Here is a 27746-nt window from a genome sequence, read left to right as displayed (position 1 = left end):
AGGCCAGGTGGCAGATGTCCCCGTGAGAACCTGAGAGGACTGTATCAGTGTAGAAGACTATGTGGAGACTGGCTGTGCCTACACCTCCCAGAAACTGGGTGCTTACCTGGGCCCTCAAAGGGCAAGAGTTTGGATGGTACAGGATCCTTAGCACTCAGTGGAATCAGGTACAGGTCCTTGACATGCCTGTTGTTATTAGCTACAACCCCAAAGCGGCCACGGCTGCTAAAATAGGAGTAGAGAGAGATGTAGGCAACCTCCTCCTCCTCTGTGGCGGGGTGGAATCGGATCAGACAGAGCTCCTGTGAGGCAAACAAAGCACAGGGAAGCATGCATCAGGGCTGCCTGAACAACCCTCCTTCAGATATGGACCCTAGGACACACTGCCTGCTGGGTCTCACTGTCAGACCTATGGCCTGCATTCAGCTCACATCCAGTGTAAATAACACTCGTTCTCGCCAGACTGCTGAGCTAAAATAAAACCACTTCCACTCCCAGGACTCCCAGTGAGCAATTGTGCGTAGTTGTCGGCTTACGTGTGTCTGACACCAAGCAAGCTTTTCACTACCCCTGATGATGGGGATCACAGCACACAAGGCACACCAGCAGTGGGTGTCATATGGGTGTCTTCACACGGTTAGGTCAATCTATATGGTTTACCTTCTCTTGTGAGGCAGGCACAAACCACAGACAATGTTCAAAAGAAACCTCACACATCACCTGCAACTGACTTAAGGGATTTTTAGAAAGCCAAAGCCCCTGTGTGAGTTTTGTGTAAGATTGTGTGTGCCTGAGCAAGAATGCCTCCCAGTTCCTACCCTCTTTTCCCTTAGTCATGAAAGAGGAAAGCAAAGCCTGTGTATTTACTAAAATTTCAATGCATTCACACCATTATAAATTAGATACAAACTCCTATCACTATTAGTCAAGTATACCTTCATATTTTTATATACTTATGAACACTTTCAACAGTTATTGGCTGATGTTTCAAGCCTCAGCACAACAAAATGAGAAATTAAAAAAAAAAAAAGTTTAAGCAAACACAAGATCCCATTGCTGCAGAGACCACACTGTGAGCAGGTACCTTGGACACAGATGACTTGAGTTTGCCGACATAATCCCAAACTGTCTTTGGAGCAATCCTTCCACCGATGTGGATGGTGTCTGGCAAATCCTACACAAGAAGAACATGCAGTCAACACCAGAGCTCCAGTCTTCAGAGATTGACATAATTAATTCCAAAATACCAGATGGCACAACAAAACCATTACCGCTTTAGAAGAGTGTCATCTAAAGCCAGAGCAGGGACAACCACCTTCCTCCCAAGGATATTATGTTCAGAAGCAGAGGCAGGTCAAGTGTGTGGAAATAACCCACCTAAGCAGGGAACCAGACGCCCCACAACATAAGAGAGAGCAGCATGGATCTGACTCCTCCAAGGCACACCCATATAGACACACCCATACACCCAGGAGAGGGGAGGGGGGACTTCTTGTCCTAACCTCACTAAGATAATCCAAACACCCAGACACAGGATATGCCTTAGTGACAAATTTTGCAACACTCTGCATATTAATAAATCCTTTCCAAATCGTGCTGAGCCGAGACAAAAAGAGGGTTGTGTCTCCTTCTGGCGGGGATCGTGATTCTGAAATGCTGTAAAAAACAAACCATAAAAAAGTGTCAATATACAATGGATATTCAAAGTATGGTGACTTCAAACTTGGGAGCAAAAGAGGATATACCAAGGTTGGTGGCTTCCCTTACCAACCAACTATTTAAGTCATAATGACTTAGACATTTGGTAAAGAAGTTGATCAGACAACCAATCAGAATGGCCATTAAGTTAAAAACATAGAAGACATGGGTGACACTGAAATACTAAGTAGGCATCAAAAAAAAAAAAAAAAAAAAAAAAAAAAAAAAAGGAGCATTTCTAGGATACTAAAGCTAAAGCCAGGTTTCTGATTAACCTAATCACTACACTAGCTTTTCCTGTCAGTCTAAAGTAAAGGTCTGAGGTTTACTCAGACCCCAACTTAAAAACACACCTTGTATTTGGTGATGGTGGTACTGACAGGTATCTCGGGTCAGGAGAGGAGGACGGCTTAGCCAGTATGGACTTAGGCACCACTGCAGGAGTCAAAGCAGGCTTTGGAGTGTCCAGCTTGGTCTCTGATGTGTGGGAGTTGTCCAGGTGGGCTGCCATGGAGGCTGTGACCGTGCATGACCCACTCAGAGCGGTCCTGGGGTCTCGGCCAGACACTGTGACCGTGGTGACCACCCCACTGCTGCCAGAGGTGGAGCAGGGAGAGAGGCCATCCAGTGGGGAGGGCTCAGGATGGCCATCACCTGGAGGCCCAGGGAAGCATTTTCTCTCCTGGTTCTGAATAGACACATTCTCCAGGTCTGGCTCAGAGGCATTTTCAGGCAGTGTCTCTGCAATTCCTTCATCAGCACTGTTAGGAACTGGATCAGATGGAGAGCTGTCATGCCTAGGCTTCGGGTCTTCTTTCTTAGCAGAAGCTGAAAGCTTTTGCTTTTTAGGAGCTGGTTCATCCTCCGATGATGAAACCTGACCTAAAGAGTATGAGGTATGACAAAGATACATTCAAGGGCATAGCTCAAGAAGTAGGGAATGGCTTCTTATGTTAATCAAAAGCAATTGAGGCAAGGCTACTTAAGCACCAGAAAGCCACTGTCTAAGCTTGGCTGGAACACTGATATCCCCAGAAGAGCAATTTTAAACAAAACCCAATTTTGTCTCATTTCCAAAGTTTCAGGCCCTAAATTATGCTCACCTGTACAAATTTTACAGTTTAAGTCAAAAAGATGAGCCCGGTGCTGACTTGTCGTGTCCTTTAGCATGCTGCTGAAGACATCGAGAAGAGGCGCCGAGCTCTTTTCAGGGGCGGCTCTTACTGACTCTTGTTGTTCCTAAAATTGAAACCCAAGTAGGTCTTACTTTGTTGTTTCCTTGAAACAGTGTCTCGAAATGTAGCAGAAGATGACCCTGAAGCTCCTGACCCTCCTGCTTCTGTCTAGAGCAGTGGTTCTCAACCTTCCTAAAGCTGCCAGCCTCTACTGCAGTTCCTCATGTGGTGACACCCAACCATAAAATTATTTTTGTTGCTACTCTATTACCGTAACTTTGCTACTGCTATGCAATTATCTGATATACAGGATATTTGATATGTGACCCCTATGACAGGGTTGCTCTACCCTCCAAGGCTCACAACCCACAGCTTGAGAACCACTGATCTAAAAAGTGCTGGGATTGCAGGTAAATGGCAACATGCTGGCTCAAGTAAATAATTTCCTTTCCAAATCCAATCCATCTCTAAATTAACAACACAGACGGTGAAAATCCACTGCCAAAGGCTGGGAGGTGGAGGCAGCTTGATCTGAGTTCAAGGCCACCCAGGCCTACAGAACAAGGCCAAACCCTGTCCTGGAAAAAAAAAAAAAAAAGAAAGCAAACAAAACAGATGGAGAAAAAGCCCACCCAGACATGGCTATAATCCCCAAATTCCAGAGGGGGAGAGCTTCACGGTAGATAACGAGAGATTGTCTCAAAAAGTAAAGGAACCCAAATCATCCCAATGAATAGCACTTCAAAAACCCTGAACCATGCATTCGTATAGACTTGTTTAGTGGCTCAGGACATCTTAGTCTCAGTCTCTGTGCAAACACCAGGCAACCCAAATGCTCACTTCCGAATCTGACACTGGTGGAGAATCTTCCATGTCAGGGACAGTTTCTGGCTTAGCAGGGTTCTTCTTGCTTTCATTAAGCAACTTAGTCCTGGACTCTATCACCTACAACAACAAGGACAGAAATGAAGGCTCAGCTTTGGGTTCTAGGTAGAAGGAATATTCATCTATCTACACAGAGCTTATTGATTCTGAAAAAATGAAACTCCTAAGGCCTCAGGTAACCATCCTCCTCAGCACTCACAGATTTTGTAGGCTTCTCTGTCCACATGGAAAGTTCTTTAGATACTAGTTCTTCAGGCTTCATTCTGACAAGTTTTGCCAAGGAGATTTCTTCTCGAAGAACTCGATGAAAGAGCCCCTATTTAAAAAAAAAAAAACAAAAAAACCCAGCACGTTTATTTCCTCATCCATACACCTTTAGTGTATCTTTTACTCAAAAAAAAAAAAAAAAAAAAAAAAAAAAAAAAAGCAGCACAATGGAATTCAGATGGACCCTGAATACTCCAAGAACTTAACCACACAACCTACAGAGGTGCAACCTCCACCCACATGGAGCAGCCTCTCTTGAGTAGGCAACAGCAGCTGAGAGCTGACTTTAAGGCCATGTGCAGATTCCATGCCTTCTCAGACCACAAATCATGTGTACAACCTGAAATATAGGTTAGACAGCTGGAAGCTGGGTGAGGTGGTGCACACCTGGGAAGCAGAAGCAAAAGGCTGCCTCAAAAACAGTAGTTAGAAGGCCAAACTGTAGGTACCTTCTATATTTTTGTTTGTGAGCCTATAGTTAGGCAGCTGAGCCACCTCTCCAGTCCTATACACACCCTTAACCCCAGCACGGGAATCTAAGTTTGAGGCCAGACTACATAGTGAGACCCTGTTTCCCCCGCAAAAAAGAAAGTTAAAGGCAGGAATATAATCACTTCTACCATGGGACCAGAGATCATGGCAATGTAGCCAGGGCACTTGATTCTGGTTCTAAAACACAGAGGTTGTGTGTGTTTACTATCTAGAAAATGCTATAAACAGCCCCAGCAGCAGAAGGAGGCACCATGCTAGGCAAGGTTGAGAGCCACAAGGGGTGTGGCCCACATGACTGGGCTGAGGAAGAAAGGCAAAGCAGAAAAAAGTTGCTTGAACCCAGGCATACTGGCACACACCTCTAATCCCAGCACTTGCCAAAGAAGCAGGTGTGTCAGATCTCTTAAGAGTTTTGAGGCCAGCCTGGTCTACAAAGCAAGACCTAGGCCAGCCAAAGCTACGGTGAGACCTTGCCCCCAACCCTCCAAAAAATCTAAAACAAAAAGTCCACCAGACATCCCTGAAAATTGGAATGAAAAATTTTAATCTTAGGGCAGTGGGCATGTGACTTTTGCAGCAAAATTTATAAGCTTCCTAGTAAAATGGAAGGAGAGGGTATAAAATGTTTAACTCCAGTTATGGTAGAGAAGATAAAGACAAAGACAGAAAGGGTGCTCCAAATGTCACTGTGAAGCTAACAGAAATGAAGGTAAGGCTCTATTCTGGGTCAAGAAGTCCCAACATCTAGTTGGGGGCACACAGACCTGATTCTTAGGATCCTTAAGGTTGAACATGATGCTGCGATATTTGCTCTTATAACGATTATCAGTAACCTGGAACAAGTTAAACATCTCCTTCTCAATGTGGAGGGCAATTTTTCCTACTTCATTTTCTGTCATAATTAAGTCATCGCTGTCATTGACTCTGAATAGAATGAAAAGAGGGATTACATAAACCAGGGGGCACTTGCCTAGTGGGGAAATCCACAACACTATCATCAATGCTGTATCTGCAAAAGGTATGACATGTACAATCGCCCACCTTTTCCACAAAATCTCTTTCAAGGAGCGTCTTATGTTTTGCCGAATTTGTGAATTGGGCTGTGATGGGGCTGGGCTCACAGGCCCAAGGCGTCCTGGGGCAGGAGAGGCTGCAGAAACATTGGCAGACATCGGCTTCCTGATAACTCCTACTACAGCAGCAGAGCCAGGCAACTTTCTGGAAGCAGCTGCCATAGGTGTTGGCCCTGCCTGTCTGGCAGAAGTGCCTGAAGGGGTAGCTGAGGGCCATGGCCTCTTGGGGACGGCACCCTTGAAGCCTGATGGTAGCTTCTTAATGGCTGGTTTGGCTCCTGCCACACTAGCGTAAGGAGGAAGCTTCTTTGGAACAAGATTTCTGGTTGAAGTCTGCCTGCCCATCAAGGCGGCCGGAGGAACCGTCTTCTTTGGGACTGCAGCTGCTGCCACTGTTCTGTCCTCTGTTCTCCTGTCATCCTTCATGGCTACAGAGTAGAATACAAACAGTGAGACAAAGGCAACGGTACAAACTCCAAGTGGGCACTACACCAAGTAGACCCTGGGAAACAGCCGGTCAACCTAGGCATTTGTCAAGGTACATTTACAGAAAAGGTTTTCCACTGTATTCTATGTTGGTAATTATTCATTTCAGAAAAAGGCTTTAGTGTATCATTACATTAAAACTTTTACTTCAAACAAGCCAATTATTAAAGGCTCCAATTAATCACTAAACTGTACAACTAAAGGACAATCTTCCCATCAAAATAGGGCAGATTTAAAATTTTTATTAACAGGTCAAGGTGTTTTGTATGAACTTGAATTTAAAAAATCTTTTCAAGGGGAAAAATCAAACTCCTCCATGAACAGCCAACCCTAAAGGTCCACACCTTCCTGTTAGCACAGGGAACACGTTACTTCATTATCGCTCTGCAAAAGTCCACTGGAGACACAGTTGATAAAAATATAAACTGGTGAGCAATATGGGGAAGGTCAGCCAACCTATTTTCAAATCACAAGTCAAGACGCTAAAATAGAGGACTCCAGTGGCTCTGTTCCGAAGCACTCAGTTCCCAGGGTATTTAGCATTTCACCTGCACACCGAGTTTATGTGAGAGGAAATCAGCAAACAGCTTCTCTTGAGGGAAGACTAGGGAAGCAATGGGCATCAGATGCCAATAGTGATGCCCATTTATGTAAGTTCCCACCCCTAACACCCTCAACTCAGTCCTCATGGTAAACCGACAATCTGGTGTTTCAAATGTCTTGAACCATGTCAGCAGGTAATTGGTTTAGTAAAAAACCCTGTACCAGGGCTCACAAAATGTCTCAGCAAGTAAATGCACTAGCTGCCAAGCCCAAGTTCAGCCCCCACCCCCCCTACCCCACCCCACCGTTCCCAAGTCCTCAGTGGGTCAGCACCACAGACCGGGGTCATGGAACTGTATCCTTGTCCAACACATTGCCCAGCAGCCCAAGTGGTAAAACAAGCTAAGGAAATGCCTGTGAAAATGTGGCTTGGGAAGGCTATCTTGCCAGGCAAAGGAAACACCTATGAGATGAGCTAGATAGGCAATCTACTCTGGATGCTGGCAATACCTGCACTACACAGGTAGTTCCAGCCATCCCTGAAGCATGATTTCAAGAACTGATATTTACTTCCCACCTTCTGCTCCCAGTAACCATTTCCAATATACCAGGAAGCCCAGAGACCCCATATACAAGGAAACCTCACTTCAACAAACTACTCCAGCTGTCTATGAGCCCCAACAAGCCCTGCCAGACCTGGCTACCAAGCTGTCATTGGCAGCCTATACCACTGCCAATTACAGAATGGCACTGAAAAACCTTAAGATGCAAACCCTGCATCCCATCTAAACTCTTCCTACTTCACCCCAATGACCCTTTGCTGCAAGTGGTCTCTGTGCTCAGAAGCACATTAGGGGCTCTCCAGAGTCATATCTATCCAAAACTGCACCTGACAGTTTCTAGATGAGGACAGAAACTATCCAGAGACAGATCGGCACACACTGACCAATGAGATACACTTTAAAGCTGTCAAGGACCTGTTTTTACAATACAGTGTGAAAGACAAGTGTTTATTAGGAGAGCACATTCTGAGCCAAGGAGTACAGCCAAGCTTCCACAGGGCAAGGTCAATGTCCAAGGACTCTGCACTCCATGGGTATTCAGCAATTCATCTGCATGTCTGGCTGCTGGATTATGTGGAAGAAAAAAGGGTAAGCACAGACTCCTTTGAGAAAGGGCCAAGGAAGGAATGAGCTTTCAGAGAACAGTAAGGACATTGGGCACTGGGCAGGGGCATAATAAATGTGTACTAGTTTGCAGGCTTCTAGAACAACTACAAGAGTGAGACCCCAAACCAGCCATCTTCCCCTCTATAAAACTAAGGCATAGCTAGAACCTCAAGAAAGCAACAGTATAGCCTGAAACATTTGTGATGTTTTCCTTGCTTCTGGTTATAAAAGTGCATTTCAGAGCCACAGATTCCATAATAGACCCAACCTCTCTTGGTCTGGCTGCATTCTGGTTATTCGCAACATTCCCAGGATATACCTGATGACCTAAGCAATCATACTTGAAAGCCATTCATCACTAATGTAGCTATCTATCACTCTGCAGTCTTACAGCTCCAGCAGCTTTTGCCCATTTAAGGAAATCGTCAGGAGCGTTTAGCGACACCCCCAGCAGTGTGTAAAAGGTTGTTATGTAATTATAAATTGGCAAATATACCTCATAAATGATGAATGTCACTAGTTATTTGCCTACCAGCAGTTTGACACACTACTTTGGAGGGGGTAAAACATGGCAATAGTTACGCACTGCCATTATTGCTTTCTCTGCTGGGCAACAAATAGGAGCACCTGGTGCCCCTAGGCAAAGGGCAATGCTAAGTTCCCCACCACATGTCCATCCCACTAATGGAGCCACTGTTCAAGTACCCTCCTCTGCCCTCTTGTGGGGGCAAGAAGGTATTGACCAACATTGAGTAGGAGGAGGAAGATGTTTTCCAAAGGTGTTGACCACTACCCTAGGCAAACTGCTGCCAAGACCAGTTCTTTGTAATAGAAACCAAGCTGCTTCAAGGTTGGTGGAATACAGAAGTAGATTTGTTTTGCTAAATTAGTCACACCATGGGTTCACTAGTAAGGATACAGCACTGCTGGCCACCAGATGGCAGTAGTGGCCCACAGTGGAGGGAAGAAATGGGAGACAAACCCTGCTCATGTGCTCCCAGCGCAGACCCCTGCAAATATGCTGAAGTTGAAGCCTAATGGAGAACAGGGTGCACACACAGGGCAGGGGGCCAAATCTACAGAGCCAACCACCCCCAGAAACCCTGCCCCGTGACTGCCCTCGCCCTCCCCATGCAGGTCATTTCACTTCCAGCACCCTAAAAGGAACCAGTACCAAGTTGACTTCTGTTCCTCATCTGTGGGACAATAACGCAGGGTTTCCCATTTGTTTCACTGCACTTCTTCTCAGTGAGGTGGCAATAGCAAGTGGAAATGTCTTTGCTGTTGCTTCCTAAACATGTTAAGTATCTTCAAATAATCAGCCCTTTATCGAGGCCTCATACACATGCCTGTAATCTTATGATTCAGGAGGTTGAGCCAGGACTAGAAGGGAGGTGTCCAGGGCTATCATCATATTGAGGCCATCTCAAAAATGGTCAATTAAAAAGCAGATACCGATTTACTTTCATGTAAGAAAACCGTGACCTGGACAAAAGCAGCACATGCTGTTATCAGAGATGCTCCTCAAATGCCCACTGTGACTACAATGACCCCAGTCCACATCCTACTGCTTTGTTCTGGGGGATTAAAACCAAATCTTTTATTTCTTACTGATGTCCAGTATTTGACTTCAATCTTAATGCAGTGAACTCTAAAAGACTTGAAAATTATATATATATTAACTAGTTCACATAGTGTCTTGAGATTCTAAAATAATGTTGGGTGGGTAAATGTTAATTTCATACATCATACGTTAGTCACTGGAATGCAGTTGGTGAAGGCCATGTCGGTGTTATGTTCAGTCTGCCCAGCTACTGGGAGCTGAGCTGCTGTTCCTCAGATTTCCCCAAGCGCAGGCACAGATGACTTCAGTCAGTAAAGTCCACTTTAACCATTACTTCCTTGTACCTAAATTGTTTACTCAAACTAACAAGATGGGGACATGTTAAAAAGACCCATATGCCTTCCTTGGGCTCTGCAGACCTAAAGGGTCTACAGCTGGAGGCACAGAGGAGAACCAGGTGAAGACAATCAACCAGTTACCTTAGGTTCTTGCCGGGCTCTTCCAGGGTTGTGGCACATCAATGTTACCCAAACCCTCATTAAAGCAGCCAAGAACCTGGTCTTCTATGTTACTCTCTAACTTCTGGACACTAAGCATGTCAACTATGTGCATCTTACCATTTTATGAAAATACACTGAGGAACCGTGGTAGGTATCTTCAGAGGTGACCATTGTACTCTTGACATCAGCAATGCAATCAAAAGGATTTTCTTGGAGTGTTAATAACCCTTGGATTCACACCTCCATAAGTTTACAGGAAGGTACTTCAGAGAGGTGAAGGACACAGAGACACACTGTAGGACAGACTAGTTTTCTTAGGGGTTCACTTGCCAGGTTCAAGTTAGTGCTATGATACAACTTCCAACAGTAGGCCTTTTAAAGAGTTATTAAAGCAAAAATGACTTAAAATACCAAAAGAATTTAACTGACAACCCCTTAGCATGTTTTGTTTTGGAAGGCTTGGTTTAGATGTGCAAAGCTGTTTTCCCGTCCCCATTTTATTGCCACTAACTACTCTGGAGGAGACAAATAAACGGCTCATACAGCTGATAAAACACAGGCCCATCTTTAGCTTTAGGTTTCTGGTCCCCTCCACATACAGATGATCGATTCCTTCATGATCCCATGGAATGTGCTTCTGGAGCCCACACCTTGAGATAACCTGATAAAAAACGCATCTTCTCCCCGTCCCATCTGCTACCCCACCTGGTGCCTGTGCAGGATGCATTCATGCATCAACAAGGAAACTGTCTCCACATGGGTAGGATGCAGTCAATCCTCATGGGTGGGGTTTATAGGCAGGGTTTATAGGCAGATGGGTTTTCCATTAAATCCCCACACCCAATGCACCGTTGTCATGTCGAGATCTATTCAAACCCTAGTGTTTTAAGTCACTTGATGAGCCATTTAATGAATCCAAAATACTAGTTACTGTGTATATAAGTACACATGCCTAATTCTGTTTCAAAACTAATAAACCAGGAATATTCTAGGCAAATGTTCAGCCCACTTCCCTCCTGACAATGGGGATGTCAGTGGAAATAAAAACAGAAGGATACAAAAAAGGTTAACAGCAATATCAAGATTTTGGGGATTTTAAAAATGACAATTGTTTCTATAAATTAAGAAAACTGTACAGATATTCTAGGGGGAAAAAAAGGAACAGAAAAACAACTGTGTGTGAAATGGATCACCTGCATGTGGAGGTGTGGCTTCCTGTGTGGGCAGCACCCTGCCTGTGTCCACCAGGGGGCAGCGGCAGGGCTCCTTGGTGCCTGCCTGTGTCCACCAGGGGGGAGCGGCAGGGCTCCTCGGCTCTGCCCTGCAGTCTTCTCAGTGTGCAGTGTGTGTGGTGAACATCCATTCACGTTGTGCAAGTGCTCCCAGCACCGGGTTCACTTTGAAGCCCCCTCCATGCCCTCCCCACCCACCCTCACGCATGTTCTGCACACAGGTAATGGGAGACAAGGCCAGAATCCTTGGGACACAGTTGCATAGGCTGTGTGGTCCTTCCCACTGTGCAGAGGAAGAAGGGGTCGGAGAGGACTGGCCCTGTTTGGACAGGAAGAGGCAGAGAGGGGAGTGTTTCTCACTGATGATACCGCTCTCTTCTCAATGGGTGGAAGATGACATTTATGGGATAAAGGGAAAAAACAAGCACTGTTCAGAAACATGTCCCTGATGCTGTATTTTGAATGCCGGTCAATTCTGAGATGCTGGTATGTTGGGAAGATTAACCAGTTGTTAATGTGTCCCACTTTCTTGCTCCTGGAGCCCATCAGCCCCACCAAAGAGCCAATTTGTAAGGCAAGGTGGGAGAGGTCAAAGAAAAAGAACCTCTAGGCACAGAAACCAGTCACCAGCCGGGCAGTGCTGGACAACCACTTTAGTGCTAGCACTCAGAAGGCAGGTGGATCTGAGTTCCAGGACAGCCAAGGCTACACAGAGACCCTGTCTCAAAACAAAAAAAATAAAAACAAAACGAACTGGCCACCTGTTGACAGCTGAGGAGCCTTCCACCTCTCCCAACCTTGTGGGAGGGAGAAGACAGCCCTCACATTTAGGATCACTATTCTTCTCCCTCACCAATACCCTCTTCTTCAGGCACAGGGCAGGGCCATCTATGATACCACATAGGCAATATACTTACCAGGGTCTGAGAATGAAATTAGAGGGTTAACTCTTTCTACAGTAAGACCCTGAGTCAAGCACACAAAGATGAACTGAGTTGTCTTCAGCTCCAGGGCTATGACTCTACCCCAGGTTTATAGCCCTTACTGTTAGGTCTACAGACATGTGAAGCACTTGAGCCTGTACTTGGTTGGTCCTTCCCTATTTAAGAGGTGGTACCTGGCTCTAAGTCTACTCAGGAGTACACAGTGCTGCTGTTGTAGAGCTACTGTAACGTTAAGAACATCTGAGACACATGTCCTCTGCAAACAAACTCACTAATCAACTGCCTGAAGTGCACCAGGGCCTGTCATAACGCAGCAGGGTAGGCTAATTTACTCCCTTTGTCTCAAAGACAGGTTCTCTCTGCAATCCCAACTAGCCTAAAACTCACAATCCTCACATCAACTTATGTTAGAACTCTAGGCCTCCAACTGCATTCTCCTTTTGTGAAGGTTCCTCTAAGAAATCCCTCCCTTAGTTAACTTGCTGCAAGCCTATTGTAGAATTCAGGGCTCTTTAACCCTGCCATATGTTTCAAAGGGCACAGTATGCACTAATGGGGTGGAGTACAGGTTGGTCTGTAGTGCTTACCTAGTTGTGCATGAAGTCCTGGGTTTGATACCCAGCACCACATGACTGTAACCCCAGCATTCAGGAAGTGAACATAGGAAGATCAGGAATGCAGCTTGGTTGGTAGATTATCTAGCTTGACTAATATGTCCCCGAGTTCACATCTGAGAACATTAATCAGGTGCGTGCCTGTAAATTCTAACACCCTTCACAAGTTTAAGGTCATCCTCGGCTTCACAGCAAGTTTAAGGCTAGCCTGGGCTGTAAGAACTCTATCTGGGCTAGCTGAGGGCGGGCAGGGATGGAACAAAACACTATCCAGAACATAACCAAAAATTCACTTGAAACCATTGTACAAAAAGTGTACCCTGTAGAGCATAGGGCTATTAAGCAAGAATGGCTTCAATTTTTTTGATCTAATCTGGGGTTTTAAAAATTTACTCAAACTGTTGCCACTTCAATTATTTGAAATGTGGAGCAGACTAAAAATCTAAACATCTAAAAGGAATCTGGAAGCCTCTACCCACAATTCTCACTTTGATAAGGATACTGCCCTAGGGTAAAGGTCTCCATGATTACTCACCACAGGGTCTCAGCAGCAACAAATGACCTTCAAAATGTGAGCCTGTTCATTATGTAGGTGTGTAGTATGTGAAATGGACACAAGCAATTTATCTACCTGTCCTTTCAAATACATCCTACCTCTAGAAAAATCAATTTACTATAGAAGAGCAGCGGTGACCTCATGTGCAGAAACTAGGTAATGTAGCCGGGCAGTGGTGGCGCACTCGGGAGGCAAAGGCAGAAGGATCTCTGTGAGTTTGAGGCCAGCCTGGTCTACAGAGCGTATGACTGGAGAGGCTCCAAAGCTAGACAGAGAAACCCTGTCTTAAAAAAAACCAACCAAACAAACAAAAGGTAATGTGGAAAACTTCCTCATGGTTTATGCAGGCTGTCCTGTGAGAAACTGGTGTCTGCACGGTACTGAGTCTGGAGTCTTAACAGTGCACTGGTGTAGTCCCATCTTGAGAGCAGTGCAAATACTTACCAAAGCCTGAAACTGAAATAGAAATTGACCCCACTGTGAGACTCTCAGAATGGAAGCCACCACAGCTCTTTAGGAAACACCCAGAGAAGCTCCACAGGCTAGGCAGGAACACCTGGGGTCCAGAGGCATGTTGGTATTTGTTTCTGGCTGGTGGTGAGCTGCAGGCTACCAGCGGTATCAGAGCACCCAGGACTCCACTCCCAGATAGCCCCAGGCAGCCATCCACATGATGGGTGGGGCCTGGGAAGCCAGCCTTTGGGTGATACGTACATTTACTCAATAGGGTGGGTGAGAGTGCAGTGGGCTTCTCAGGCTTCTCAGGCTTCACGGCATTGTAGTTGTGGTCGCTTGCCCAGGATGGTGTGGTGCTTTCACAGGTAATCTCCTTCCCGGAAGTTTCACTCCTAGGCGCCACCATCACTTTCTTCACTGGGTTTTCTTTTTTCTCTGAAGCTAGTCTCTTGTGTACAGAAGAGATTTTAATCCCCACCTGGATAATCAGTGAAATCCAAATTAAGATCTGAAGGGATACCTTTACTTCAATGACCAATTAGAGACATGATACTGCCTTTTATTTTGGTATCTTAAGACCCTTCACCCAAGCTGAGCAAAATCTTGTGATTCCATATGGCTATGTCTACACAACTAATAACCCTTGATATTCATTCCCATGTAACATCTGCATAATGTAAGGATTCCTGACCTACATCTGTCTATAATAATCTAGCTGAGGCGTGAACCAGCCAAGAAAAAAAGAAGCAAAAAACTAAAAACAAAATGGAAAGGGCCTGCAGGACTGCATGAGGGGGGACCTGGAGAGGACAAATGGTATTGCATTCCCTGTGGAAACTCTGCCACACCCCAATGATCTGCACTATGACCCTCACACTGAATAGAGCAACCACTTCTCTGGAGTCTGAAGATCCAACTGTAACCCAAACTGGGTGGGAGGCCAAGGGAAGAAAACCATCCAGGCCACCTTTAAAACAAAGGAAACACTCTTCAAGGGATATGTAGAAATCCTAAGACTAGCCTGGTCAGGTGGTGGTGGTGGCACATGCCTTTAATCGTTAGCACTTGGGAGGCAGAGGCAGGCCAAGTATCTTTGGGTTTGAGGCCAGCTTGGTCTACAGAACTTGTTCTAGGACAGCCAGGACTACATAGTCAGACCCTGGCTTGAAAAACAAAAACTAAAATAAACAAAACAAAACCCACGTTTGCTTGTTTTACTATATTCACGTTAACTAATCCTTCAGCAAATGGGGGAAAGATAAGAAAAATGTCATTTAGATTTTGTTGACAACTGTTGTTTCATGCAAACAGAAACAAATCTATGCCAAGCACTTTCAAACACTTCCTGTTTCAATTGTCCTGAAGGTGGCTTTGGTCAGCTTACCTGAACACTGCATTTTGGAAGATTGAATTTTTCTGGCTTCATCTTGACCTTTTCCTTGGGTTTTGGTTTTTGTTCTTTACCTGAACTTAAAATTCTCATGGTAGCTGCAGCATGTTTGAGAATACAGTCATTGCTGCAATACACCGAGTCAGGCTGTGCTACATTGGAACACCCAGGTCCAATGCACTTAGCAGCACCAGGAGCCTCTACAACCTGCAGAAAGAGGTTAAAGGTTAAACTTCAGACGATGCACGTGCTGACACTAGTAGTGAGTGCTGTGATGGCACTGCTGACGGCACTGGTCACTGACGGCACTGTGACTGAGACAAAAGCATTGTTATTATTATTATTATTATTATTTTGGTTTGGGTGGTTTTTGACAGGGTGTCTCATTAATTCTGGCTGGCCTGAAACTTGCTATGCAGACCTACTTGTTTACGCCTCCCTAGTGCTAGAGCAAAGCTCTATGACTAGCTCTAACAATATTTTTGATATGAATAAAAATTATTTGTTTATTCGTTAGCTGTGCATGATGGCATAATCTTTAATACAATTCTAGCTCTTGGGATAAGAAGGCAGCAGATTCTCAAGTTCTAGGCCAGCCTCGGCTACATAGTAAAACCCTGCCTTTTGTTTATATGAACTACACAAACCCATTTCCCCTTGATGGGAGCTTCAGATCAACATACCCTCTACAGAAAGCATGTGCAGGTCCCAAGTGATATCAGAGCAGGGCTGGGATACAGCTCAGAGTGCTTCAGAAAAGGCCTCATCAGGCAGCTCACCATCACCTCTAACTTTAGACTTCTGACCTCTGAGGGCACCTGCACTGTGTAATTACACCCCTCCCCCAGACATACACATTAAAAACATTATAAAAAAAAAATAAAAACATCATGTGTGGTCTGATGGTCAAAGTTAGTTTGATGGCAGGCGCCTTCACCCAAAGAGCCACCTTGGAGGCCCAGGTGAAAACTCCTTTATGTGTATGCATGTTTTTTTCTTTTGGCCTACATGTATGTTTCTCTACCTACATGCAGTGCCACAGAAGTCACAAGAGGGCATCCCCTTCCCTGACACTCGAGTTCTCAGTAGTGAGCCACCATGTGGGTGCTGTGAATTGAACTCTGGAAGAGCAACTAGTGTTCTTAATACTGAGCTACCTCTCCAGGCCCCCTGGAAAAAGAAAAAGTCTTCTAATGTAGTCTTGGCTGGCCTAGAACTCATTATATAGACCAGTAGACCAGGTAAACCCTGAACTCATTCTGCCTCTAGACTGGACTCACACCCAGCCCTTAGGTAAATGTGATCAGGCCAAGCCGAGCCTTGGGAAAACTGTGCCCCTTGGGGGTTCAGGCTCTGTACCAGGATCTGACCCATGGAGACTTTTTAAGCTATGTCTGTAACATAGCAGCAGAAACCACACAATGGCAATAGCACATATGGATGTTTCTGCTTACAATTTCTAATGCTATGATGATGGAAAAGCTAACACACATTAACATGCCCCTTACACTGTTTTCAGCAAAACATCAGTGTTCAGGTTAAATATTAACATAGTTGCTTTTCTTCTACCAAATCTACGTTTATTCAGAATAAAAGTCAGGCCACATCTAACAAACACACTGGCAATAAAAACGCCACCCCCTCACCGCAGCACACATGACTGCTAAGGCAATGACACTCCAGACAACACATCCAATGGGGAGGCAGGGGCCAAGGAGAGCGCACACAGTGGCACCCTCAAGAGAAATGCAACGCGACACTGACAATGGAGATAGCAGCAAAAACTGCGAGTCTTAGTTCATGGGAAATATGAGCGCCATGGCCCCTGCGATAACATGAAATCAAGTAGGGAGAGTGAAAAACACTGGGCGGACAGAGACACGACCCAATCAGTAACGGGCCAGTAACAACTCAGATCAAGACGCTGAGAGAATACAAGTCACTACTCTCTCAATAATTCTGTCAGCACTCAAAACATGTAACACAAAGAACAAGTTATTAGGCTAATTTTTTCCCCCAACCTTAGTCAACTGCAGTCTGCAGAAATGGGTATTTTTTTTTTCTTTAAGGGACCATTAGAGTACGGTGTTGGTAAATAACTATACTCCTAGTACTAAGTACTACGGAAGCTAAGGCAGAAAGATCACAAACTGGAGGTGAGCCTGAGTGACAGACAACATGTGCAAAAATGCCATCACGCTGATACAAGAGGGAAGCAACATCAGGATTGCTTTGTAAGGCTCAGACCCAAACCTGATACAGCATCTGCCCCCACAACAAGCTTAGCTATTCCAAAGAAAAGACACCTTCCTAGTCTTGGGTGTTTTCACCAACAGTAAGCCTGACGTTTGTGCTTGCCATGGTAAACATACTTACAGGCTGGAATATCTTGAGTTTTTTCTTGCCGCTGGGGTTTGCCGCCTTCTCAATCCTACCCTTTATGCCCTGGTCTTCACCAGACTTCTGCTCTACTACCCCTATGCTTGTGCAGTCTGTGCCATCAGCACCTACGGGTCTGCACCCGGTGTCCTGCTCGCCAGTGGCACTGGCACTTGTCTCATCCTGCACTTGCAAAATGGTGCAATTTGGGCAGATGTAGTCTTCCCCATTCCTCTCCAGGAGCCGCCCTCGGGCCTCAGAGATGCCCACACAGTCACCATGGAACCACTCCTCACATCGATCACAGCAGATCATAAACCTGAAATGGGAATTACGTGGTTACTGTGCAACACTATTATCACCAAGCCAAACTTAACATTCTATTATGAAAACATGCAAATAAACTAAAAAGTGAGGTAAGAACTAAAAACATCCATGTGTCCTCCTTTCTGTTACCAGAATTCCAAATTCGTGAATTTCTGATCTCTCTGCCTCTACTGAAAGCTGAGATCACAAGTATATGCCACCACATATGAGGCACTAGGGCAAACCCAGGGCTTCATGCATGCTAAGCATGCTAAGCAAGCACTCTAACTCCTTAGTTGCATCCTCAGCCCTTCATCTTTTGGCTGGACCACTTTAAGAGTGAGCTAGAGGCTTCAGAGTATCTCCATGTAACAGCAGAAGATTCATTCCCTAATAACCCCACAAGGATGCCCCATCACCACCTGGCAGCCAACTCAAGTAAACAAAGGACCACAATGGATGCAGTCGTGTCCTGAGTAACACTCTCCCGAAGGTTTTCACCTATCTACAGTGTCCACATGGCTTGAGACAGTGACAGTGAGCTTTCCATCTCATGCTGGACACTTTGACTGTATACAGGTGACCATATGTGAGTGCCACAGTGGACAAACTGTTGGCTGCTACAGTGCAGAGTAGCTCTAGGTAATTCACTGTATACAATCCTTTGTTTCTTTTCTTTTAACAGGACTCATTCATCTTTTTTCAATAAATCAACTGCTTGACAAGCCCAGCTTTAAGCTCTTTGGCATCAAAGCCAATGGGAGTCCTTTCGCTGCCTCCATCCCTTGGCTCTCTGAAATGGGCACAAGCTCCCCCCTCCCTCCACCTACCTGTTGTTGTGAGGCTGGCGGCAGATGCAGTACAGGGCATTGGGGTCATAAACCTCACACTCAGGCTTTGGTTTGCCTGCATCCCTGGGGCCTTCCTCTTTACTTCCCTGAGTTGCTTTCCCCTCTGATTGATTTTCTCTGTCATCTTTCTCTGACTGGGACACTGGTCCCTGACTAGCCTCAGGTTCTGGCTTACAGAGCGGTAAGCTCTCATCATCAACGCTGCCAGTTAGGACATTCCCAGTTTCAGCAGGGCCCTCCTCCCGGCGCTTCTTCCGAAGGCGATTCTGAATGCCTCTCAGGGGCCTCTCGGAGGGTTCTTGTTCTCGCTTTCTTCGAAGGCGGTTCTGAAGTTCCTTCAAAGTAAGGCCATCACTGTCACTGTCAGAGCTGTCTTCTTCCTCATCACCTCCTTTTGCCTTTTCGGAAGAGGCAGGATGTCCCTTCCCTGAGGAGCCAGGTGCAGGGCTTCTTCTGACCTCAGAGCTACTCTCCACGCTGCCCTCTGAGGCAGTCTCCACATCAGTGACCGTGGAGGACGTGGGTTCACTGGAATCCTCCAGCGAGACTGGCACATTCTTTCTCCCTCGGCGGCGAACTGTGGTAAGGAACTCTTCTACTCTCTCGGTCCGCTTTGGCTGCCGTCCACTGCGCCGCAGCGAGAGATTATGCTGTTGTGGTGGCTGCTCACCTGGGTCCACCTCAGTGTCTCCTGCACCCTCACGTTTGGCAATTGTGGTTCTTCGAAACCCCCAGGTTTTCCTGAACTCTTTACTGGTGGGTTTGATAGCCTTGGGTGCTTCCTCATTGCTCAGGTGCCCTTTATCATCCATACCTAATGATAAAAGGCAATCACACTGTGACTGACAAAGTACCAAGCCACCACACCACGTAGTCTTGGCTGGCCATACACCAGGGACATCTAGTGAGTGCCCCTTACCAACAGTGGCAATAGGGCATTTTCTTACAGGAGCACAACTGCACACACACTAAATGCTTCTGATCATTGTTCTCTATGGGGTGTATACAAGACAATGTGAGGTAACAAAGATATTCTAAGTTATGCAGCAAATGTTCTGCAGAGAATAATCCTGATTAGAGAGTGAACAAACACAAAATGGGTAGGAAACTAAGAAGTGAAGGCAGTCCAAGCAGCATGGGAACCCAAACAGTAAGGCCAACAGACACTAGAGTGGTGCTGGAGGCCATACCTTTCTCCAGGTACTCTGCATGGCATCAGGCTGCTCAGGACCATCAGCAAGGTCAGGCCACATGGGGGCTGACACTTCTGGGCCTATCCAAGGCTGGCTAGGGCTTTGACCCTGTTTTTTGTGTGTTTGTTTTTATTCTCATCCAGGACCTAGACTGGGAGGGACAGTATCTTGAACACTGGAGCCAGCTGAGCATGGAGTTTCTCTTGTGAACACCAAGAAAGAACAGCTGCACAGTTCAGTCCAATGTGCCTGCTGATCTAAACAACAGCTTCGATGTAATAGTACTGCCCAAGTAGCCCCAAGTCTGGATCCCTTCCTAAGGTCTTGCTATTACTATGTGGCAAAGGTCAGCTTTAATTGGGGTGACCCTCATTCCTTAGCATCCCAAGAGCTGAGATTACAGCCTGTACCACCACACACTCAGGTCTTTCTCTCTCTCTCTAACAGATGAAATTTCATTCTTGTTTACAATGACAAAACTGGAAAAGATATATACCTTGAGAATTCTTTTCCTAGCTGTCCAGGCTTTAATAGCATTTAAATGCTAGTGATGAATGATTGCACTGCATGCTCCATCTTAGGGAAAGGATTGGCATTAAACGAAAACCCTAAAAATGCAAAACAGAAAATTTAAGATTATCAGTAGCCTAAATATTATTTTCTTTCCTAGTAGTTTAGTAAATTATTGCCACTCAACTACAGCAGCTGTCTAGCACTGTCTTTATCCCCCATGGCCTTGAGGTCATAGGAAGCTGCCAAGTGAAGAATCACTTCTTCAGTCACCTTAGGTGACCTCCCCTAAATGGAAATGCCAGGTACCTCAGACTGCCTGGACACCAAGGACAGAAACAATGGCATTGAACTACTGTCACTTAAGAGGAGAGGTGGCTCAGATAGGGTCTCATCATGTAACTGACTGGCCTAGAACTATATGTAGACCTGGCTGGCCCTGAACTCAGAAATCCACTTGCCTCTGCCTCCCCACGGAAGATTAAAGACATCACCACCATGACCACCTAGTGTATTCCTTTTAAATACATAGCTAGGGCTGGAGATACGCTGGCTGCTCTTCAAGAGCTGAGCTTGAGTCCCAGCACCCACAACAGAGAGCTATTAACTTACTCTACTCTTAGCCCCTCTGGCCTCTGTGGGCACTGCACACACATGGTGACAGTCACGTACACACATAAAATTAAAGTAGAAAAAGTAAATATAGCTGAATAAATATCAAACTGTACCTACTATAGTGGCTTGTTCATTCTAGTTAGAAAATTTTGGGGAGAGAAGTATGGTCTTGCTGTTTAGGCAAAAAGGAGTTTTGCATCAAAACATTTTTAAACTAAGTTCAACTACTTTACCACTGAACCACACTCCAGACACAGGCTGAAGCAAGACAGCTGCATCCTAAGTTCAGGTAGCACTGTATCTCCACTCAGGGTACAGTCTAGAGGCCACCCTGTGCTGTCTTTCTAAGTTCTCCAGCCCATAAAGAACCCAAGAGGCATCTTCACTTTTCCTCTACAAAACTGGTTTCTAATTAAACAGACACATAAATGCCACATTATACTCATTTCATTATACAAATAATGCCACTTACCTGTCCCCAAACAAAGCTTGGAAATCTCTGGCTGGCAGCCTTACATAGAACAATAGCCCTGGGAAACAGGTGCAGCAGATAGCTGAGCCTCACCACACCTCTGTCAGTCTCAGCTCATGAGTGAGAAGATTCTGGAGACAGTGTGGACTGCTTCTTGAGCAAGCTCCTATAGGAAAGGAAAAGCATGTTACAGATCTTAGCAACTGTGACTACACCACACAGCAACTACCAAGAAAAAGCAAATTCGACTTAATCTACCCTGAGTAGGGAGGGAGAGATACTGGTATACTCTGAAAGAAGGTGCCATCCAGGCAAGAGTCAAAAACAAGGAGAGAAGGTGGCTCAGGGCATCAGCTGCTTCTGAATTCAATTAGGAGCTTATCATGAAGCAGACCCAGCACAAAGAAACCCAACATTGAGAGGAAAAACACAGAAGGTAGAGTCTGAATAACAAAATTATGAAATTGTTTATTTAAATCTTAGTAGTACAAACTATCATAAGTTAATTTAAAATATAAGAAATTTACAAGAAATAATTGTATATTTACTGAACATCAATGTGATGCAGTTATCTATGTATGTATATTTGAGAGCCAGGCAGGGTGGTACATATGGGCTGAAGCAGACACAAACAAGACTGAATTTGAGGTCAGTCTGGACAAGGAGACTGTCTCAACCCAAAATAAGTAAATAAGTAGTAATCATTTTGGTTTTACTCAATCTTCCTGGGAAGGTCCTAATTAATGATACTGTTCTCAGACTCTATCTCAAAAAAGTGTAACGTCTTCCACCCTGCCCACCCCCAATCCAGCTCTCTCCTTTCCTCCGTTCATATAATCATAATCTAAACAATCTATCTTTGCTTTTTTTTAACCTATAATGGCCAGAGCCAGCAATTCTGAGCAGAACCCATCTCTTACCTCCTCTCTCTGCCTGCTCCAACTGCCTTCCAGCTAACTGTAGTCTCCCTAGTAACCCAAGACAAAGAGCAAACATTCCATGTATCCTTAAAGTGATAACAACCTTTTTTTTTTTTTTTTTTTTTTTTTTTTAAGACCTCATGTCCAATCCATGTAGTTACAGGTGTCATTAGCGTTTCTACCACATGGAAAGCTAGCCACAAAAAAGCCAACTTCAAGAGTTCAGAAACAACTGGCTGGACATAATATATAGCACCTCAAAAACTAAATGACAACAAAATAAGAAGTCAGAAACTGAGTAAACTGGAATTTCCTTACAAAGACCAAAAAAAAAAAAAAAAAAAAAAAAAAAAACAATACTCTTAGAATGAAAAGCATTTAAAAGATTCAACTTAGAGGGATTGGAGGGATGGCTCAGCAATTAAGAGCATTTGTTACTTTTGCAGAGAGCTTGTGGTTTGGTCCCCAGAGCCCATAATTCCAGTTCCAGGGTATTTCCAGAAGATCTAACACCCTCATCTGACTTACACAGGCAACAGACACATATATGGTACACTGACATACTTGCAAACAAAAGACTCATACACATAAAATACCTTAAAAAACAATTTTGTAAAGATTCAAGTTACAGATGAGAATGCAGCTTAGTGGTAGAATGCCTAGCATGAATTGGATCCCCAACAGGGGAGCAAAAAGTATGGGTTTACCTGAAAAATAAACATGTTTCTAGGGATTTGGAACACTCCTGAATATTAAGAAGTAAAAATGTGCCAGTTGTGGTGGCTCACGCCTTTAGTCCCTGCACTTGGGAGGCAGAGGCAGGCAGATCTCAGTAAATCAGTGAGTTGGAGGCCAACCTGGTCTAGTTCCAGGACAGCCAGAGAGCTGTTACACAGAGAAATCCTGTCTTAAAATAAATACATAAAAAATAAAAACGGTTTAAAAAATGCAGTTAATTCTGCTAAATAGAATGAAATAGAAGTCATTTGTAATAATTCTGTATTTGAAAATTTTTTCACAATTCCGCCAATGCAGAAAACTACTAAAATCCAGTTTGTGAAATAAAAGCACAGAATGTATCAGGACAAAAGTACAAACAAAAGGAAACATATTCATAAGGTGTAAGTAGAAAACAGTGCTGGTGCCTGGTGACACAACAATGGGTATGTAAATGTCCGTAGTGAGGAGACAGTAGCTCAAGGCCAACCTCAGTTTAGAAAACTTTGTCAGGGCTGTGTTGTGTGTGGAACAACAGCGAACACGTGCCTAACAAACACAAGGTCCTGGGTACCAAGCCCAGTACCACTAAAGAATAAGTAAAAAAAAAAAAAAAAAAAAAAAAAAAAACTGTGTTACATTTCTAACCCAATTCTGCACACCACACAGAGCAGTCCATAAAAAAAAAAAAAAAAAAAAAAAAAAAAAGTGACCATGAAATTGTGATCATATCTGTCATGTTAGCAATTTCTCACCAAATAAAAAAGTGGCCATTTCTGAATGCATGACTTCCATCTGTCTCTTTCTGAACAGGGTCTGACTCTAGGCCAAGATGACCTGGAGCTTGTGGCAACCCTACTGCCATTAGTCTCCTCCTGAATATTAAAATTAAAGGCATGCGCTACTGAGTTAGACTATGAAGGTCATTTTCCCTCCTCTCAGTTAAAACCCACTATTTCCCATTAACCAGAAGTATACATTATACAATGAAATTAAAGCATTAAAATTTTATGTAGGGGTTTGGCTTGGCTCAGTGGAATACTTGCCTTGTAAACATGAGGACCCAAGTTCAAACCCCTACCACCCACATACAAAAGATTTGTACAGTTGCATGCATTACACTGGTAGCCCCAACATTAGAACATGTTCAGAAAGGCAGATCCTGAACACTTACTTGATGGCCAACGTTTAGCTAAAATGCCAAGTATCCAGTTCAAAAAGACCCTGTCTCAAGAAGTGATATAGAAAGCAATAGAGTAAGACACAGAATGCCAAGCACACAGGCACACACACACACTTTATAACTTCAGTGCTCAGGGAACAGACAGGAGGACTGTAGCAAACTAATGGACAACTTGGACTGTGCCAGTGAGATTCATGCCTGCGCCACGCCGCCGCCATTTCTTAGCAGTGCCATTTCTTAGCAGTGCTACGGAGCGCCACAAAGATTCAATGCCAACTACATCAACTACACGCTGAAGACTGACAGCACAAACAGGTTAATTATATGGCTAACCAGAATTCTTAGGTGGTGGGTTTCAAAGTTTTTGGTCTCAGCAAAATACACTCTGAAGACTCCAAAGATCTTTTGTTTATGTGGAATGTATTGTTATTTCGCAAAAGTAATTTACTAAAAGTCCACTATACTTAATTTTACTTTTTGTTATTTTCAAAAATCACACAAGCATTAAGAATGGTAGTATTTTTTATTTTTGCAGATCTCTGGCTTAACAAAAAAAAAAAAAAAACAGGATTTCCAAACATGCTTCTGCCTTGTATGGTTTTAAGTGAACTCTATGAAAAAAGCCCTGCCTTACAGAGGCATGTCATTCAGTTTACATAGTTGTGGATTTTCTTTGTGGACTATAAAACTCAATCAAGGTCTCTTAGTTTCTTGCATTAACCCACTAGCCTGTCTGGTACTATGTGAGTCTTTATACAACTTGCATCTTCAGACCACATACACAGGGTTATTTAGGAACCACTAGAGCACAGCATTCTAGGCAGTTAGAGAAGAAAGGCATCTGTAACAGCCTGGATTGCCTCGGCAATGTTTCATTACTGGAAAACTATCAAGCTCACAATGACAGACATGTTTCTAAAATTTTAATTCTCTTGAAAGTGCAAATCCTATGTTTAGCTAGAAACCTAACACTGAGCTGGATGGCCGCTGTGCCTTCTCATCCAAGGAGACACGATGTACCAGTACCAGCTCCTCCAGCTCCTCATAGGAAAGTGACACAGGTGTGCATCTGAGGGCTAAGCCTCATATAGGCAGCATGTCCATCTGCTTTTTAATTACACTTATTTTCTCAGTGTATGTGCACGCACATGTCTGCTATGACATGGGTGTGTAGAGGTCAGAGGACGACTGGCAGTAGTCATTTATTTCTGTTCACCATACAGGTTTGAAGGATCAAACTCAGGCTATTAGGTTTGACAGCAAACACTCTTACCCAGGGCCATCTTCCTTGGCTCCAAAGATACACTTTTTTATTCATTTACTATTAACCGCCGTTCCCCTTTCCTCTCACCAAAGATATTCTAAAGGGAAAGGTATATTTTACAAACCCAGTCCACAGTGGGAGCTCAGGGTCCCTTATGTATTTCCTGACAGATTAGCTGTCAGGAAAACAAATCATGTTCGTCTTTATTTCAGAAAATTTTGACCACTCACATCCAAGGAAATTTCAGGGATCCCACAGAAGCTCATGGAATACAAAAAGAACTTTAACTCTTTTGCCGTTTCTACTAATTAAGATAGCGCTGGGTAGTACAAGACAGTAACAGCATCTACAATGTACCATCTTCCGTCCTACATGCTCCTAACAGAGGTTAGGAGGTTCCCTTCCCATTTCCTGACTCACTCAGCAAAACATCACCAATGCAAAGGAGAAATTAAGCAAAACACATCTCCCCAAATGTTAAAATAACACTATAAAAAAACTTTAGTGTGGTGCATGACCTTTTAACTACTCTAATCTCAAGATTCAACTATCCCGGCTGGGCTCTGGTGACACATGCCTTTGATCCCAGCACTCAGGAGGCAGAGGCAGGCGGATGGATCTCTGTGAGTTTGAAGCCAGTCTGGTTCACAGAGCTAGTTTCAGGACTGGCTCCAAAGCAATACAGAGAAACCCTGTCTAACTGTGGTGTGCTTAAACTTGTCTACAGTCACAAACATGAAACTAACTTCTTAGCTCTCAGCAGGCCATGTGACAGATGGCCACGATGACCCTCCAGTCATGATTCAACACTCAAGTGCACATGCACATTTTGTCCTACTGGATGGCAAAATGTCTTCAGACTTGTTTTCCTTATACAAACAACGGTCCTCTAGTGCCTCCAAATGTAACTCTGAAGCAATTCTACCTTGTTAGAAATTATGTCCAGTGCTGCAATAAAAATGATTTGGCTCTAACTCAGAATTTGTTAATTCTGACAGGTTAGGCCAGTTTATCATTACTTATAGTTTCTATTATTAAAGATCTTTTATCTGGGCACTCTGTTAAATAAATGGGATTTAGAAAATGCTAAACCCTGTTAATGAAAAATGAAAGAGTATCTTTAAAAAGTTCTTTTTTTATAACTCAATGTTAATTCCCATAAAGTGAATTAATAATAAGAATGTGCCTAGAAAATTCAGCCTGTTCAGAGATGGGAAAACTTCCTCTCCTCTTGTCCTCAGTGGGAACAGCTTGCTGTTCATATGATTCTTACCCAGCAGGTATCAAGACCTGGCTCTTGTCACTGAGTCCCAAGGTCTATAGCTGCAAAAATTTCCTATCACACATGCTGATGCTTGAGCACGTGAAGGAATATTAAGAAACCCAATTTTTAATTCTCTTGGTGTCTATTGCTCAGCAAACAAATGCTATTTACCAAAGCACACGTTATTAAATTATTCTGATTAGGTGAAAGAAAATTATTAGGAAATCATAAAAAAAGAGCCTGGAGGTAGTGGTGCACGCCTTTAATCCCAGTGCTTGGAAGGCAGAAGCAGGTGGGTCTCTGCAAGCTCCAGACAGCCTAGTCTACAGAGTAAGTTACAGGACACCATGCCACACAGAAGAAACCATGTCTCAAAAAACAAAACAAAAAAATAAACAAAATGTCCTTCACAGTTATTACTGCTATATAAACTCATGGAGACAAACAGCAACACCTGGCAAAAGTAAAACCACTTTGAGGACTGAGGTTGCAGATAGGCCTCCAACACTCTCTGTATCCCATAGATTTGCTCCTTCCATTTCTAATAAAAAGTACAGGCTTTTTAGTGGGGTGGCAATTAGACAAAGAAAGAAAGAAAAGAAAGAAAGAAAGAAAGAAAGAAAGAAAGAAAGAAAGAAAGAAAGAAAAAAAGGTAATTGTGATTACTGATCATGATTTACTAAAGCTTGCTTGAAGATCAGAGAAGCAAAGCAGCCAGACATGAGCCCTTACCTCTACCAAGGATGAAACGGAGGTCCTGTCTTTCCTGTGACTGGAAACTGAATCCCACATGAAACCATTTTTTGCTTCTTCCTTATATACCTCTCTGGTGTTGGGATTAAAGGCGTAAACTCAGCTGGGTATTGGTGGCACACGCCTTTAATTCCAGCACTCTCGAGGCAGAGGCAGGTGGATTTCTGTGAGTTGGAGTCCAGTATGGTCTACAGAGCTAGCAAAGCAATAACAGAGAAACCCTGTCTGGGGGCGGGGGGGGGGGGGGGAGGAGCAAGCAAGCACATAAGCTGTTG

The 27746-nt window shown here is 44.2% G+C and overlaps 1 protein-coding gene across 2 annotated transcripts in view; it reads right to left on the bottom strand.

Annotated features, from left to right (window-relative positions):
• Dido1 (death inducer-obliterator 1) overlaps positions 1–21498 on the bottom strand; it is a 33240-nt gene extending 11742 nt beyond the window's left edge. Inside the window, exons 1-15 of one of the 2 annotated variants that reach the window (XM_051184795.1) lie at positions 21371–21496; positions 20270–20381; positions 18560–19394; positions 17421–17742; positions 15039–15251; positions 13913–14132; positions 5559–6018; positions 5282–5441; positions 3958–4074; positions 3714–3818; positions 2802–2937; positions 2052–2580; positions 1503–1656; positions 1085–1174; positions 107–302 (exon numbers count right to left, since the gene is read on the bottom strand). In XM_051184795.1, coding sequence (XP_051040752.1) covers positions 107–302; positions 1085–1174; positions 1503–1656; positions 2052–2580; positions 2802–2937; positions 3714–3818; positions 3958–4074; positions 5282–5441; positions 5559–6018; positions 13913–14132; positions 15039–15251; positions 17421–17742; positions 18560–19392 — 3535 coding nt within the window. In that variant the 5' untranslated portion in view covers positions 19393–19394; positions 20270–20381; positions 21371–21496. Of the gene's footprint in view, positions 1–106; positions 303–1084; positions 1175–1502; positions 1657–2051; positions 2581–2801; positions 2938–3713; positions 3819–3957; positions 4075–5281; positions 6019–13912; positions 14133–15038; positions 15252–17420; positions 17743–18559; positions 19395–20269; positions 20382–21370 lie in introns of both variants that reach the window. The other variant, XM_051184788.1, reaches the window with a different exon arrangement.
• Positions 21499–27746: the final 6248 nt, after the last annotated feature.

This window comes from Phodopus roborovskii, unplaced genomic scaffold (genome assembly GCF_943737965.1).
Source record: "Phodopus roborovskii unplaced genomic scaffold, PHOROB, whole genome shotgun sequence".
NCBI lineage: Eukaryota > Metazoa > Chordata > Mammalia > Rodentia > Cricetidae > Phodopus > Phodopus roborovskii.
This window is presented reverse-complemented; position numbering and strand designations above follow the sequence as displayed.